The sequence below is a fragment of the Sarcophilus harrisii genome, chromosome 1, assembly GCF_902635505.1.
Source record: "Sarcophilus harrisii chromosome 1, mSarHar1.11, whole genome shotgun sequence".
In the NCBI taxonomy this organism is placed as follows: domain Eukaryota; kingdom Metazoa; phylum Chordata; class Mammalia; order Dasyuromorphia; family Dasyuridae; genus Sarcophilus; species Sarcophilus harrisii.
The window spans coordinates 431,353,306-431,370,792 of NC_045426.1; the positions used below are offsets into that span (position 1 = coordinate 431,353,306).

Genomic DNA, 17,487 nt, shown 5'->3' on the forward strand with positions numbered 1-17,487 from the left:
AAGTTTCATGAGGATAGAAAAAGGTATGTTTATGAGACATTCATTTCAACTAGTACTGTGTGTTCAATGACAAGACATTTAACTCAATATGCTGAGTACTTTAGAATTTTTTCAGTCAGCTCAGAAATCAATTTTAGAAATCTGGAGAAACTAGGATACTTGCTATCACTATTAATGGCTTGAAATTGTTTTTTTTAATCATAACTGTATAGACACGTATACATATACTGTATTTAGATTATGCTTTATAATATGTTTAACATGTATTGGTCAACCTGCCATCTGGGAGAAGGGGTGGAGGGAAGGAAGAGAAAAATTGGAACAAAAGGTTTTGCAATTGTCAATGCTGAAAAATTACCCATGCATATATCTTATAAATAAAAAGCTATAATAAAAAAAGAAACTTTTTATCTTTTCTATTTAGTTACTTCTTACCTATGTTCCTGTTCTTTCATTGCCAGAAGTTCATGAAGTTGCTGTACCTTTTCTTTCTGTTGATGAAGAGATGCTCTAAGCAGTTGTATTTCTCTCTCAGCAGCTGAAGCTTTGAGTTCTATCTCTTGAACTCGCTTCACCTGTATAAGAAAAGTAGTGATGGAGATAATTTTGATAATAATTTGTTAATAAGCTCTCCTTCAATCTGAGAAGCCCAATCAAGAATATAAATAAGTATTGATGGTTTTCATCAAGCTTAATCAAATTAAGTAATGACACTACCAAATGCTTTATAGAAACTTTGGTAGTAACTACTTGTCCACATGTAATGTTAATTTCCATGCAAGGAATATGGAGTGAATTTTGTTCCCCTACAGAGATTCTTAAGAACTGTCTTTGTTTCTGAATTTGGTCAATCTACAAAATTTTTATTGAGCTTTTATTGGTCATTCCCATAACATGTAGTGGTATCACAATTATGTTGTGATTTCAGAAAGTAAAGATAGACTTGACATGGAATGAATTTTGTAGGTCATACTTTCAAGGTGTTTTTAACTTCTTTTTTGTGGATATTAAATATTATAGGCTTAGTATAATGTACTTTACGGTATAGTTAGATGGATAAAGTGCTGGGACCAGGAGTTAGGAAGACCTGAGTTTAAATCCAGCTTCATACTACCTGTGTGATCCTGGGCAAGTCACTTAAACTTTGTTTTCTTTTAAACACTGTGGAAAGAATGGCAAACTATTCTAGTATGTTCGCCAAGAGAACCCATGGATACTACTGGCTTGCTGTGGGTCAAAGGGGCCATGAAGAGCTAATAACATTTGAACAATAAAATGTTAGGATTTGGACCTATGAACTTAAACTATTTCATGTAACTTAAAACAGTATTGAAATAAACCAATACTTACCTCTGCAACCTGCTGCTGAACTTTTTGTTTCTCTATTTTTGTCAAAGTTTGTTCCAAAGTTCGCAGAACCCTATTTTGTTCCTCTTCTTTATTTTTTGATTGATTTAATTCATTATTGAGTTTCTCAATTTCATTCTTAAATTTATGGACAATGTTTTGGAGCTTTACTTTAGCATTTCTCTCTTTCAAAATCAATTCCTTTAATCTAAAGTAAAAAAAAAAATGAAACAAAAAACAAAACAAAAAAAACTATTGCATATAGATTCTCTATATAAATAAAAATTTATAACTTAGCTTGAGACAGTCCACAGACTATGCTAGTCATTAATGGATCACACAGCAATGTTGTCCTAGCAATCTTTAGAAGATCTGAACTCAGTTTCATAAATTTCTACTTACTCTGAAGGCATCTCTGATACCTGCCCATAGAGGGCATCCACTTAGCAGGGGTCCTCAAACTTTTTAAATAGGGGGTCAGTTCACTGTCCCTCAGACTGTTGGAGGGCCGGACTATAGCAAAAACAAAAATATTGTTTTGTGGGCCTTTAAATAAAGAAACTTCATAGCCCTGGGTGAGGGGGATAAATGTCCTCAGCTGCCACATCTAGCCTGCGGGCCATAGTTTGAGGACCCCTGTTAACAGATTAGGAAACCAAAGGACCAGAGCAATGATACAATTCACATATAAGCCACGTAGTTATAACAAGATTTAAAAAACTCCAAGTAAGAGCCCTAAAAATTCTCCCATTTTGAGGACAAGAGGAGAAAAAGTTTATCAAAGAGACAAAGGCAAGAGAATTTAAAAAATGCATAGGCAACAAAGGAGAATTTGAGCAAGGAAAGCAGAGGTAATCAAAAGTTTCAATAAGATCAAAGAAGTGAGGATTAGCATATTTTTAATGACTTCTAAGGGAATTGTTACAATAAAAGTGTTTTAGAAGCAAAAACTAGATTACACAGTATGGAATGAATAGGTACCAAAGTGAAAGTACTAAGAATAACTAATAGTTTCTCTTTTCACTGATTTTACTCTTGTTCATCTGACAAAAAAAAAATTCATTTTTCACTTCCCCTCCATAATATACCTATGAGTATGTCTGCTTCGAACTTCAGAAAACAAAGAATAATACAAATCAGCATTTCAGTGTACTCAAGGATTAACATCATCATTTATTGGGGAGGAGGAAAAGCATTAATTTTAGTGTAAGGTAACCTAAGGAAATCTTTTAAATTGCTCTTGTGGAGCATGGAAAGAAAATAAACCTTTTTTTTTTTTTTTTTTTTTTTTTTTTTACCAGTCTATTTTCCAATGTGGCATGAGTTATGGCTTGCATTTTAATGTGTGACACCTTTCATCCTTGTGTGCCAGCAGCATGCCTTTATTATTATAAATGGATCATCATTCGTGACCTGCCATCTATACATTGGTAAACTTCTTTATTAGTTATCAACTTCAATGGGTTAAATTATCATTTCTGCAGCTGACTCCAAAAATCCTACATATTCAGCTCCCGTCTTTCATTCTGGGCATCTCAAACCTGACATGCTCCAAAATGAAATCACTATTTTCCATCCTAAATCCATCAATCTTCCTAACTTAGCTGTTTTGTAGAGAAAACTATCCTCCCTATTACTGAGGCTTTCAACTTTGTCATCCTCTTCTTTCTGCATCACCTCACATATCCAAACAGTTGCCAACCCTAATGATTCTATCTTCAACAACTTTTTCATCCATTCACTTCTGTTTACTTACACAGTCATCACCCTTGTTCAGACCTTAATTACCACTTGTCTAGACTACTATACAATAGGCTCGTAATTGATTTACCTGCATTAAATCTCTCTCCTGTCCAATCCATCCTCTGTAGGTAAATGCTGTTTTTATGGTCTGTGTGTTTGCTGGTTTTCTTTAACTATTTTTATTTCTTAAATCAAGAGATTACTCATTAGCCAAGGTTACATGTAACTAGAAATCATTTCAGCAAAATACCTAAAAACTAAATTAAAAAAAACTCACCTTGATATGCCTAAAGCACAGAAATGACCCTGTTACTCTATTGGCTCAAGACTTCCCACTACCCTTAAGACAATCTTCAAGTTCCTTTTTGGGGCATTTGATTCCTTTACAATCTAGTTCCAGCCTTCTTTTCCAAACTGATTTCATAGTTTTCAAGTCCAGTTTTTGTCTCCATACCTTTGCAGCAACTATCCCCCATGTCTGGAATGCTCTTCTTCCATACCTCTTGGTATTCCTTGCTTCCCTTTAAAAACTCACTGAACTCAAGGGCTATCTCCCATGCAAATGTACTGCTGATCTCCTCAGTTGTTATTATCTTTCCATACTCATGAAATCACTTTCATATTGTGTTGACCTATCTGTGTGCATGTTATTTCTCCATAGGAGAATGTAATTTCCTTGAGAGCAGGGATAATTTTGTTTGTCTATAAATTATAATTTATAGTTAGCAGCTTACATTTTGGTATCTAGGCACTTAATGTTTGCTGAATTGAATGAAATAATTAATGAATAATTATTATTACTTAATAAGTTAAAATACATGTTTTGCTTCTTAAATAAATGCTTGTTGAAAGATGATTTCAGAAAAACCTGGAAGAACCTACAGCAAACTATGCAAAGTGAAGCAAAAAGAACCATGAAAAAGAACATTGTACACAATAACAGCAATACTGCACAATGAAGAATTATGAATGAATTAGCTATTGTAAGCAATACAATGATCCAAGACAATTTCAAAAGTCTAATGAAACATACTATCTGCCTACAAGAAAAAAAAACAACAACTGGATATTGTTTGACTACAGACTGAAATATGCTTTTGTTCACTTTCTTTCATTCTTTTTCTTTTGAGTCTTTTTTGAACAAAATGACTAATTTGGAAATATTTTACAGACTATATATGTGTAATCTATGTCTGATTGTTCCCCATCTCAGGAAGGAGGGGGGGAGGAGGCAGGGATAGAATTTGAAACTCAGAACTTTGAATATATATATATATATTTTTTTTTTTCTTTTAACATGTAATTGGGGAAAAATAAAATATTTTTAAAATGTTTGCTGATTATTTTACTGTTTTAAATGTACTTTTTTCATAAAATTATTTCATTTAAATCTAAAAGAATCCTGTGGGGAAAAAGGTTTTTTGTAATTATTTTACAGATGATGGAATAGACTCAGAGAGGTTGTCCCTTTAAACTTCTCTTCAGTTAATAAACAGTAAGATCTGATTATGTGCAAAGTTATGCTAGTGAAAGGCAAGCTAAACCTTGAACTTAGTACCCAAGATAGAAGTTTCTTTCATTCATTCCTGCAGCCTCTTTTCACCAGGATATTCTCTTTACCTATCTGTGGTAAACAGGGCCATACTATGAATACCCTTTTCTTCTTCCACTTGTTTCTGTAATTCTTTAATATGATCTGCAAGTTTCTTCTCAGCTTGTTCAGCTTTCCATCTCTTCTCCCTCTCTTCGTCTAGTTTCTGCACAAGTGTCTGAAATAGTTATATAATATAGGAAAATTCTAATAAGATGTTAATTCTATATAATAAATCTTTTAAAAAAATCATTAAACAGTGCTGAATTTTTGGGGGGAGAAATCTGTTAATTACAGAATATTTTCTTCATAATTACAGAATATTAAAACTTTTTTGTAAGTATATTTCAAAGTTTATGTAAGACAAGAATGCTTACTATGTGTAAATATCTATCTTTTTGGTAAGGGTAGGTTCTATTCTCACTCCAAATGACAAAAGTGAGAAAGCTTAGACACGTCAGTTGAATTGAGCAATGGAAAACTGTAACCCAAGTGAAAGTTCTTAATTTGAGATGCTGTAGGGGACTTTGATCACAGAAAAATATATTATGACTACTGGATAAGATTAAGGCAGACCTCTTGGACTATGTATAAAAACATCAGACTAGTTCAAAATAGCCCATTTTAGTGATCAAGGAATACTAATATGGAGTATTCCAGTTTGAGAGTTAGTCAATTTTCTGAGAGGGAAAAATTTGGGGGGAGAAGGAAGAGTCTATTTCTATTTTTACTATACCACTGTAGTAGTAAATTAAATTTGATCATCAGTGGCAAACAAACCAATAGGGGCTTATAAATGACAGTCCTAGAAATCCACCCTCTAAGGATTACCTCTTAAACTCTGAGAGTAACAACTAATCAGCCACCCTCCAGTGGTCTGCCAATGTAAAGAGAAGTTGGGTATGTAGTGACAGAAAGGATATTACAATTTAACATTTTTAAAAATTGCTGGACTCAAAACTAAAAAGTATATATAGAATCTTTTTTTCATTAAAGCTTTTTATTTTTCAAAACATATCTATGGACAATTCTTCAATGTTATCCCTTGCAAAACCCTGTGTTTCAATCCCTTTCCTCTCCCCATGCCCCCTCCTTGATGGCAAGTAGTCCAATTACATAGAATCTTTAATTTCTAGAAATCTTACTTTGAAAAAGTTCATTAAAAAGACAAGATTGAGATAACAATCCTACTGTTAGAAGGAACCAAGACATAATTTACTCCACCCCACCTTAATTTTATAGATGAAGAAATCTGGACTAAAGAGACTTAAGTGACTTGCCCAAGTTAAGCCATGAAGCGGACACACTAAGAACTAGGTGTCCTTACCTACATGCTAGTATTATACGTACCCTATCACTCTTGCTTCATTACACTTTTGCTTCATAACTGCCATAAATACTAAATTTCAATTATTAAAACAAATGAGTGAAGTCTGAATTAGAAGGTTTTGTTGAATTTTAGCTACATTTTAGTTCTTAAAAGACTATTCCTAAAATAAAATTAATGCATTGTTCAAAATTCAAAACCTTACAGTTTATTTAGATGCATAAAAATTATTCTAACTAAAGAAGTATGTGTAATATTTTGGCTTAAACTAGAAAATACATACAAGCTATTTTAAAATATTTACATTTAGTACCCTACCCCACACTTTCCCAGTTTATGTTTTAAAACCATACCCTGTATGTAGAATCTTCTGTGAACCTTAAACTTTTATTTTCTATTTTATTTGTTTGAGTACTTTGTGATACCAGATTTCCTGTTGATCTTTCCATCTTTAAATCTGAGTTTCTTGAAGTTGATCTTAAAGACAAATTCTTAGTGGAGGGATTTTTTGATTTCTTAGCGCAACTCTGCTCTGTGCCACTAAAATGAAAGAAAATTTGAGAAATAATTTAACATGCTGTCTACACTATTTTCTCCTCAGTATTCATGGTTGGAATAATAAATCCAAATACTTTCATTATGAGACATTTATTTTGGGTCTAAGTGTACTCTAATAGTTCTTTGGCAATAAGAATAACAATTCTCCTATTTTAACATTTTGAGTTCTCAACATTTTCAAGCAAAATTTTTGGTTCTTGGCTTGAGTCATCCACTGAATAAAATCTACACTGTCTAAATACTTTAATACTGGAGTATATGCTGTATGTTGAAGAACTGGAAAGAAAAAGTTATAAGAGGTACCTGTCAGAAAGTTTGCTTTTGTTATGGTGCTTAGAAGTCTGTACAGCTTTGCTATAATAAGGGATTTTTGTTCTTCTAGGCATTTTCTTATGATTTTCTTTTCCACTTTCATAATCACTTTCAGAAGTCATAGTTGTTTCTCTTTTTGGTTTGACAACTTTCAAAAATGTATGATTTGGGGGAGAATTAGATGCCTATAACAAAAAAAAAACATGGTTTATTTTTAAAATTTGTAAAATAAAATATAAAATGTTAGCATATTTTCATCTGTACAATGATAAAAGACTGATTAAACTAGATGTTTGATTAAAATTCCAAAAGAGAATTCCTGAGAAAGAAAAAAAGAAAATCTTTAGTCCAATCTGATGTACAACATTTATTATATGATAGTATATTTTTATTGTTTAATGGTAAAAAGTTTTATAAATTCTACTTGCTTAAGCAAAATGCAGATATCATAATCTAATATGAATTTGTTACTTAACCCCAAACCATCATAAAAGTAACTTTAAAAGCAAATATTTTAACTATATGTGTATGTGTATATGCATATACAAACATATACACACATATGTGCACTTGTAGATATATGTGTAAATTCACAGAAAATAAGAAATACTGTTACTCAGCAAGCCACTGAGGACATAAGAATAAAAATTCTAAAGCAGTCCTGAGGTTTAAAAGTTCAAGAATGGGACATGAAAGCCTCTTAAGTAATGACAGGAAATAAGGAATCCCCTGCTGCTGACTACCTGCATCAAGTATCTAGCACAAGTCATTCCTCTTCTCTAGTTTTCACTATATGACAATGGAGGGGATAAGAGGGACTGATCTCAAAGGAATCCTTGATAAGACTCCAAGGATGGTCATCACACAGGATTGCATTATTTTCACTCCAATCATTATTTCCCACCCATAATAATTATTTCCTCATTAAATGTTAATGTTAAAGTGATAAAAATCATTTAAACAGATGAATTTCTCAAATAATTCCCAGTTTTTACAGTTCCCTAAATTCCTTTTCCCAAAGGGGAAAAATATAAGACAGAAATGAATTACATTATTGAGGAGTTGTGAAATCTGATCTTCTAATTTTTTTATTCTCATCTCACTGTTCAAATTATTTTCGCCAAGCTTATTTTGTTCTGGCTCAGATGAGGTAACTTCTACAGAAGGACAGAATGTATTTTTTGTTGGCGTAGCTGCAGGCTTTTGATCCTGGGGCATTTCCTGATTGATGTAGTGTATGATTCCTGGTAAGTTACCAGAGTTCTATTAAAAAAAAAAAAAAAAAAAAATAATTTAAAAAATTTTGGCAATAAAAAAGTTGGAATTATAAAGCTTTTCTATAAAGAGAAAAAAATTAGACCTCCTCTTTATCTAGCTGTGAATCAGAATAAACTAGATTATCCAAAAGATCTTCTAAACATTGTAGATCTGATGGATTTCCTTCTACCATATACACTGGTTCACCAAATATATTCATCCCATCTAGGACTGTTAGCTGGGGCAAGGTCTGGAGAATGATCCCTCTGTAACCTAATGTTTAAAAAAAATTCATATTAAAATTTAACATTTAAAATATTTTTACTTCTAAAATAATATAAAAATATCATACTTCATATCTTTCAGTTGATAAAACTATTTTTCAGTATTACAATTAAAATATTCCTACAAAAAGTCATTTAAGCTTTTTCTAACACCAAATAATTTTTCTTAAAACATCTTAGTTAATTCACCAAGTATTCATTAAAGACTATGTAGAAGACACTAAAGAAGTTTAAAAAATAGTAGTCAAACCTCTTTGCCCTTAAGTGTTCATAAAGTTATTGATGTATATGTACTCAAAGAGCTATTTTTTGTTAGGATGGCCACTCAGAGAATGGTACTTATTTCTTATTTTTATAGTCAAGAAATGGTCTGGTGTAGTATCAGTTATAGCTAGTCCACTAAGATTTCTTCTATAAGGGGCAACTAGGTGGCGAGTGGATAGAGCACTGGCCCTGAAGCAGGAGTACCTGAGTTCAAATCCAGTCTCAGATGCTTAACACTTCCTAGCTGTGTGACCCTGGACAAGTCACTTAACCCCAATTGCCTCACCAAAAACAACAACAAAAAAACCATCTGATTTATGTTGGGATCTTAATATTTCAAAGCATGTGTGATTTCACTGGTGGTTATTTTTCCAAACAAAAAAGGTTTTTCAATTATTTTTCAGATTTTTAAGTATACTGTTTGTCTTTTGAATGTAATTATTTTATAAAAATTTAACAAAAATTTATTTTTACTCTTTATGCTGTCATATGAACACAAATCAGAGAATACCACAATCTAAAAATTTTTTAAATGACTCAAAGGATAATGAAAAAATATATAATAGTTGTAAGAAAAATGCAGTATATATTAACAAACTCTAAAGGTCATTAATATAGTGCTAAAAATAAATTGCTCATACCTGGTTGGTCACAGATTGGATTATTTTTTCCATTTTTCTCCAAAGTAAGATTAGTCAAGAAATGTAATCCTACCATGCACTGGAGTAAGTGATGAGTACTACTTATATAATTGCTATGTAGGTCAATGTGACTAATTTTATGCCTAGTTCCACGAAGGTATAAAAAACCTGTAATACACATATACAAACAAGTTATCACAGAATTTTTTGCAATGTTTAATTCAACAAAAGCATTAAGGGGGTTTTATTTATCTTATGAATTAGCTTAACTGTTATTATATAAAAAGAGCTCATCTGTCCCCTCAAGTTTTTTTTCTTATAGTTTACTAACAATAAGTAAGATGACAAAGAGTTCAAATTCAGTATCAACTTATGAGATATTCAGTTGTAGGAAAGATATCCTGTCTCTACTAACTAGTAGTCAGTTGGTACCTTCCATTAGCTAAAATTATTAAACATATTCCAATAAATTAATTTGCAATATAGTCTGTCAGCTCCATATGTCTCAACATAATTGGTTTTGGTTCTCTCAAGATATTATTTATCAGTTAAGAGACGTCCACTGAGGCTATATTTTAGTTCACCTTTATTTGGTAAGCATATAGAAGATTAAAACAAAAACACATTCTCAGTCTAAATTCCTGGGGAAAAATTCAGCGTAGTCTTAGAAACATGGTTTATAATCAAAAAATTTAAACACCAGTAAGAAGTATCATTTTTTTCATTTATAAACTATTTACCACTACAGTATGTATCCCTCTTGGGTTCAAAAAAAAAAAAAAAAAACCTTTTTTTTTTTTTTAAAGTAGAATCCCAGCCTACGTGAAGCTTTAAGGGCTAGCACAACACTTTTTGATATGCCAAACTGCTTATGCCAATCCTCTCCCCCTGAATACACTTTTTGTACACGCTTTGTATATAGTTTGTATCTACCTAAGTGCATGTGTGTTAATTCCATCAAAAAATCTAAGCTTCTTATTGATGGGGGAATTGTATAATTTTTGTTTTAGTATCCCCAGGATATAGCATAATAGGAAATAGTAGGAGCTTAACAGAGGGTTACTGATTGATTGTACTATTTCAAAATAATTTTGTTTATGTCCAAAATTTTTAGTTTTTTCTTCTGAAGGGATTTAAGCTGAAAAATAATTCTTAAATGCTAACATAATAATCCTCCCTAAGTATGTTTACATTGATTAATGTGTTTGTTTAGTATCCTTTAAGGAATTTTTATACTATAGAATAGGGTATTAGGTATCATTAAAAGTTTCATTGTGATATTTTATTAACTCAGAAGTCTTAAGCAGTTGTAATTTTCTTTCTGTTTGGAGTACGAGATGCCACTAGAAGTTCACTATGGTGATGAGCAAATTTAAGTTGTTTTATATTAATTTTCCAGTAAGAATGCAAACTCTGGTTGCCAACTGAAAACCTAAAAATGAAATGCCACTTCTACCATTAAAAGCGAATAATTCACATTCAGGAAAATATGTCTGCAACAAAGCCACAGATAACTACATTTTAATTACAAACAGATATTAAAAATCTATTTTGTTGAAATAGCTCTAATTTTCCATGATTCTACAAACTCAGCTCATGTGCTATCTATTCTATATACCTTTGCTGACTGTTCTAATCTACAGATTTTGCAATTCTCTGAAATTTTATTTTAACTCTTCTTGTCATATTCTACTTGGTGGTCATAGTTATCTGATTACATGTTTTATCTCCCTATAGAAAACTGAGTAGTTAGCATGGATCAGGTCTTATTCTTCCCTTTTATGTTCTGTGGCACTTTAGCATGATGCCTCACACAAAGTAAATGCTTAATAAACATTTGAGAAACAAATATTCAATGGAAATAATCTGTGATAAGGATGCACAGCCCCACATGTGTTTCACTCAACTAAAAGTGAAAGATGAAATATGACTGCAGGTATTATGTGTTACATATAACCAAAAGCAGAATAATAATTATCTTTGATAGTTTGAGGATTTAAGAATGGAATCAAAAACTTATTAAGAACTTATTTTCATTCTCAGGGAAGCAAGAAGGTCAATCAATCTAAAATAGAATAATATAGCATAATTGTTTTTTGCCCTTGGCATTCCAAGAGACCTCAATGCAGTAGTAAATAGCAGAAGCAAAGGATTAATTAGGTTCCTATGAGAAATGAGTGAGGTTCACTTACCATTCATTATTATATTTATCACTTTAACTCTTTAATATATAATATTAAGTCAAAAGATAAGAAAAAATAACTTCAATTGATATGTACTGTATCAAACTATTATATATTTTTACATTATATTAAGCACAGAAGTCTCTGATTTGACCTTTGAAAGTTTTTTTAATCTTATTTCAAAATGAAATTGATTTAATATACCTAATATACTAGAATTGAGCCATCCCCACCAAGATATCCTTTACAGTTGAAGTTAAATAACAGAAATTATCACTGTACCTTTCAGTGTACCTATACAGTAGTCTGTTCTTGCTAGCTTCCAGATTGCCCATTTTTTAGTGACAATAAGAAAGAACGTTAACTTTGTCCATGAGGTACCAAAGCAATACGTTCTGTTAGAAGCATTGGTTGATATATTTAAAATTTATTTGTACCAAAAAATTAATATTGACTTACTCTGTGCTGAAATACTTCATGATGCAAAGTTAATTTTTTTTTTAAGCATGATCACATTTATTTCCAGATTCACTTACCTTGAAGATCGTGTATATGATTATAAGATAAATTCAGTCTAGTTAGATTCAATAACTTTTCAAGTCCTAAAAAAATTAAAATGAAAAGCCAATTATTATAAACCTAGATATTTTCATGGTAATCCAACAAACATGAAGTTAGGAAAAAAACAAACAAAATCCATTATTGTTGAGAAAATTTTTAAAACATTTAATAAATTTTAAATTGTGACAATAGGTTTGATATTTTTCTTGCAAAAGCATTCTGTCTAGTAAGAAACCATATAGTTAATTTTCAATGAATCATAATAATAAAATGCACACAAATCAGTGTAAGTAGTCAAAACTAATTGGAAGTAATATACAAAATTAAGTATCAATAACTTACCTTCCACTTTTGTGATGAAATTGCAGGCCAAGTTTAAAGTACATAAATTTGTCAGTGTGTTGAGTCCTTCAATCTGACTTATTTGATTAGATGATAGATCTAAATGCCGTAAATTTAAAACATGAGAGAGGCCTTCAATCTTGGAGATATTATTGCAATGAAGGTTGATGGTATGAAGTTTTGAACTTAAAGATACTTCCAGCAGACTATGAAAAATAAGTTTGATAAAATAAATTTTAATATGTTTATAATGTTATTTAATAGAAATAAGCTCTCCTATTTAACTATCTAAATGATTTAGTGGATTTTAGAAATTAAACCAGTGTTTCATAATAATTAAAATATAACAGCAGGGGCAAGTGTGCTTGACATTTATTTTTCTCAAGATGCAGCAAAACCACAATAACAAAAATTGATAATTATATTATACTTTATGATTTGTATTATATGTATATTATGTATTTTATTTTATCTTAGTATCTCATGTCACATACGTACATTTTTTAATCTTACTATCATTTTTATAGCAAGTTGATGAACCACCTTAATAGATCAAAAAGACAGTACCTCAAGAACCAGATTTTTCTTACAAATGTCTCTCCCACTGTAATGCAAAAGTCTTGTAACTTCTCATTATTGGCATCACTCATGAAATCAGTGAAAACTAACTGCCTGAACCATGTTTCTCTTTCTCTAAGTTCAGAACTTCTCTGAGTTAAGTTCAGAAATGCAGTATTCCTCTATGAATTAAATTTGAAAGCTGTTTCCTGAAAAAACCACTTTAATTGAAAAATGTTGTCTCTATATATTTCTAATATACAGACAATTACGGGAGGTCTGTTATCCTACTCACAAGCCTTATGGATGCAAATGGCAGTCAAGAAGGCTGTTATTTCTGTTCAACTAAGGACCTTATCAAAAACATTTCTGGAAAGCAGAATGAAAGTTGTTACTAACCAATCATATTGTTATTGCCACTTATGATACTTCAAACTTTGTAATCAATCATATTGTTTTCCATACTTTCTCTTCTCTATTTTCTATTCTTTTGTATTTCGCAAAACAATATAAAGGCTAATTCATTGTCATGGTCTTGGCATGCTAAGAAGAACCCATCTTCTTGTTGTCTCACCAATAAAATGAACAGGCTCGAACTTTATTGCCTCAATTTACCTTAATTTTCAAACTTAACACCTATATACACATGTTCTTCTTTCTCACTTACCACTTACTTCTCAATCTCTTCTAATTTGGTTTCCTTCCTCACCACTTTGGCTGAAATTGCTCTCAGAGGTCACCAATGATTTATTTAAAAAATCTAATCACATATTCTTAGTTCTCATTTTTCTTCAGCGTCTGGCACTATTGACTAGCCTCTCCTGCCAAGCACTTTTTCCCACTGGTTTATCATTCTGCTCTGTGACAATCCATTTCCTGTCTGATCAATCCTCCATTTCCTTCGTTTCCAGACCATCCATATCCTGATCATATGGCTAGTTGTACTCCAGCACCTTGTTCTTCCTCTTTCCTCTATATACTTTTTCAGTGATCTCAGCAGGTAACACAAATTCATCTCGAAGCCACTGACTTAAACAGGCTTAGATTTCAAGCTTTCATCTCTCTCCTAATCATCTCTAGTAAGACACTAACTTTGATACTGTGGGTAAGTTACTTAACTCTGTTCGCCTCAATTTCCTCACCTGCAAAACGAATTGGAGAAATATATGGTATACCACTCCAGTATTTTTGCCAGGAAAACCCCAAATGGGGTCATGGAGAGTCAGACAAGTATTTAAAAGACTGAACTACTGCTGAGTCAAGTAAAAGGATTAAGATGGGAAAGGGAAGAGAGGGCAGCCAGTACAGTGGCCTGGCCTGATGGCTTGAAAAAGAACTAAAGAATAGAGGAGATTAAAGGTCAGTTGAAACTTAAGAATAGGGCTACAAGTTTGGGGGCAAAGATAAAGATGGAATGATAAAAGATAATAATCAGACAAAGGAATTCAAGTGTTCATGAACATAAAGATAGAAAACTCCAGTGATGGGAAGATCAAAGACATGAACATCTCTGAGTATAGGCAAGATGGGTAGGTCATGACAAATAAGTAATTTAATGACCTAATGAAGTTAGGATATTTGAGGGAATATGAACATACATGTTCAAGTCCCCTAGGAGGAAGACTGGAGCAGAAAAAGCTGAATGTATACTGACTTCCTAGATTAGCCTATTGTATAAAATTTCTGTTTTTGTTGTAAGAATATAAGGAAAAAAAAAACTTTATTCCATTCAAATTAAGACCACTAGCTAATCCCAGTCAAGCCATCCCTCTCCTCCTCCTTCTATCCCCAGCTCCCACTCCCCATTCTACCCAAGTCTCTAACTCTCACAGTGTTTCAAGGCACTTCCTTCTTTCCACATCTTTACCTGTTTAAATTATATTGCTTCAAGGTCCAAGAAATACCTTCTCCATTAAGTTTTCCATACCATTCTTGAATCTCAATCAGAATTAACTCTTCCTTCCATGAATCTCTCAACTTTCTCCAAAGAACATTTTTTATGTACTTCTACACTACCATTATCTATATGGATGTCTTTATATTCCCATTAATCTGTAAACTCTCTGAGGGCAAGAAGCATTTTTTATTTTGTCTTCAAATCCCCTGAGAGTCAGCCTGAAGTGGTATAGAGCAGGGCTTCTTAAATTTGTGACCCCTTTATACCTGAGAAATTTTCATATGTCCTGGTATATAGGTATATAAAATAGGTATACAAATCAAACATTTATTGATAATAAATCACAATTGAGTGATTCCCCACATTCCCATTATGAGACCCCATATGGGGTCGTGAACCAGTTATAAGAAGCTAGGGTAAACAGAATTGGCTTCAAACCCACCTCTGACACAAACTGGCTATGTGCCTCTGGGCAAGCCACAATCTCTTAGTGCCTGAATTGAGCAGCTATCTTTGGCTGTAAATTTTGAAGGTGCCAGCCTGAAGTGGTGAAGGGAGTCTTGTTAATCTGGGAGATCCTTATACTAATGAAATCACAAAACAGTTGCTATCCCTAAACATAGCATCATACAACAGTGAAAAAAAAAAGAAACAAAGATAAGAAATCAAGGAGACAGGGATTCAGCAGCCATCTCTGCCACTATCCATGTGAATCTGCATAGTAAAAACAGTCTGGAAGATTCAGTCCTCTACTCCCCATCTACCCTTCCCATCCATACTGAATGTGTGTTCCTGGGTAAGTCACAAAGCTTAAATAGCTTTTTAAAGTAAAAAGTTTTAAGGTTTAAGGATCTTATTTCATCCTTAAAAACAACTCTGGAAAGCAGATGCTATTATTATCATCTCTATTTTACAGATGAGGAAAGTGAGGCAAATAGAAATTAAGTAATTTGTCCAGAATAAGTTTTGGAGGAAAAAAGAAAAAGCAGGTGTTCCTGATTCCACTGTACTAAATGAACTCCCTCTGGTTGCAGAGGAGATATCAATATGCCTTGGTAAAGTGAATTTTGCCAGGATGAATTCCCTCTACCAATGAAATCACAGGTCTGGACCAATAAAATAAAATTTAAAAAGATAGTAACGGGCATTTTCATTACAATTTAAAGCCTGCAAAGCTCTTTAAATACATTATCATAACGCTGTGAAATAGGTACTAAAAAAAAAAAGTATTACTATCATTTCCATTTTACACATAAGAAAATGAACATTGGAGAGATAAGTGATTTTCCAGAAGTAATTAAGTGCTAGGCAATATCAAAGGGGGGAACTTGAACCCAGGAGTTCCTAATTCCAACGCCAACAGCCTGTCCTCTACAGCAAAACACTTAAGTCACTGTATTTCCTTTTCCTCTTTTATAAAAGAAGAGAATAGATCTACATGCTCTCCAAGTTGAATCTTGGCCTACTGAGCTATGATTTGGACTAGTGAAACATATAGAGCACTGAAATGTTTAGCTAGGGAGCTTGAAGAGAATGCTGAATCATCGAGAGTCAGTTCTGAGTTTGGCGCCTTGCACGTCTCTTCCCTCCAAGTCTCGGCTTGCTCACCCGCCAAAGAGGGGCTGTGGGGAGGATCACAACAGCGGAAGATTTACACAGCACTTCAACGTTTGCAGAGGGCAGTGAAATGGTCTCCTTTGAGCTATTACGACCCCCATTTTCCAGATGATTAAACTGAGAATGAGGTTAAATGTCTTGCCCAGGATCACTTAGTGCCTAAGGAATCTAAGGCTGGGTCTCTATTTCCAGGGCCATCTAGCAGCCAGAAGTGCGTTATGACAGTAAGATATTCATTTCACTGTAAGATAAAGCTGACATCTTCTAACTGTATGTTACCATTTTGGCGCTCCACCAGCGCTTTTAGTACCCAGCGCTTGGCCCAGTAAGCGTTTAAGACTCGCTTCTTGACATCCAGATGCTGACGGCGGAGATCCAACTTGGCCCATCCGCGATGTGGAGAGAGAAAGAGTACTGAGGACCTCTCAGGCTGCACCAAGAGACAGGACCGGGCTCTGGCCCCGGTTGGAGCCGTCTCTTACCTGCCAATGGCCTTGTCCATGAGGCAAAGCTCTCCCGAGTAGCCGCCGCCGCCGGCTCCCGCTGCCCCGGCTCTCGCCGCCGCCTCCCCATCCTCCTCCTCTTCTTCCATGGGCGGCCGGGCCAACTGGTGCTGGGGGGAAGCGCGCACGGGCCGAACCCAGGCCAGAGAGGACTGTTTGGGGTTTAAGCCGTTGCTAGGAAACCTGTCACGAAATCCCGGCCGCCGCCTGCTTTACGGCAATGCCAGTAAACGCGACTTCGGGGGTCCGTCGTAAAGTGCGGCGGATTGAACAGGCTCTAAGCGTGCAGTATCCTCGGAAAAAGAGGAGTTCTCCTTTCCGTCCTGGGGAAAGCTGGCTTTTTTAATCTGACCAAGTGTGTTTGTATGTATGCCTGCATACGTGCACACGCTCGCATACTTATGCATAGAAGTATGAAGTACATGCAATATACACAGTCATAAAGCCGTATTAAGTGTTAATTTCAGTTACAAAGCTTTGGAAGAGTCACATATTGTATTGC

The 17,487-nt window shown here is 33.6% G+C and overlaps 1 protein-coding gene across 4 annotated transcripts in view; it reads right to left on the reverse strand.

Annotated features, from left to right (window-relative positions):
• The window catches only part of LRRCC1 (leucine rich repeat and coiled-coil centrosomal protein 1), a 39,005-nt gene extending 21,899 nt beyond the window's left edge, over window positions 1-17,106 (reverse strand). Inside the window, exons 1-11 of one of the 4 annotated variants that reach the window (XM_023495951.2) lie at window positions 16,965-17,097; window positions 12,411-12,616; window positions 12,044-12,109; window positions 9,325-9,492; window positions 8,239-8,408; window positions 7,929-8,141; window positions 6,870-7,063; window positions 6,362-6,548; window positions 4,711-4,859; window positions 1,351-1,555; window positions 436-575 (exon numbers count right to left, since the gene is read on the reverse strand). In XM_023495951.2, the coding sequence (XP_023351719.2) occupies window positions 436-575; window positions 1,351-1,555; window positions 4,711-4,859; window positions 6,362-6,548; window positions 6,870-7,063; window positions 7,929-8,141; window positions 8,239-8,408; window positions 9,325-9,492; window positions 12,044-12,109; window positions 12,411-12,616; window positions 16,965-17,074 (1,808 nt within the window). In that variant the 5' untranslated portion in view covers window positions 17,075-17,097. Of the gene's footprint in view, window positions 1-435; window positions 576-1,350; window positions 1,556-4,710; window positions 4,860-6,361; window positions 6,549-6,869; window positions 7,064-7,928; window positions 8,142-8,238; window positions 8,409-9,324; window positions 9,493-12,043; window positions 12,110-12,410; window positions 12,617-16,964 lie in introns of those variants that run through there. The other 3 variants (XM_031946208.1, XM_031946209.1, XM_031946210.1) reach the window with 3 other exon arrangements.
• Window positions 17,107-17,487: the final 381 nt, after the last annotated feature.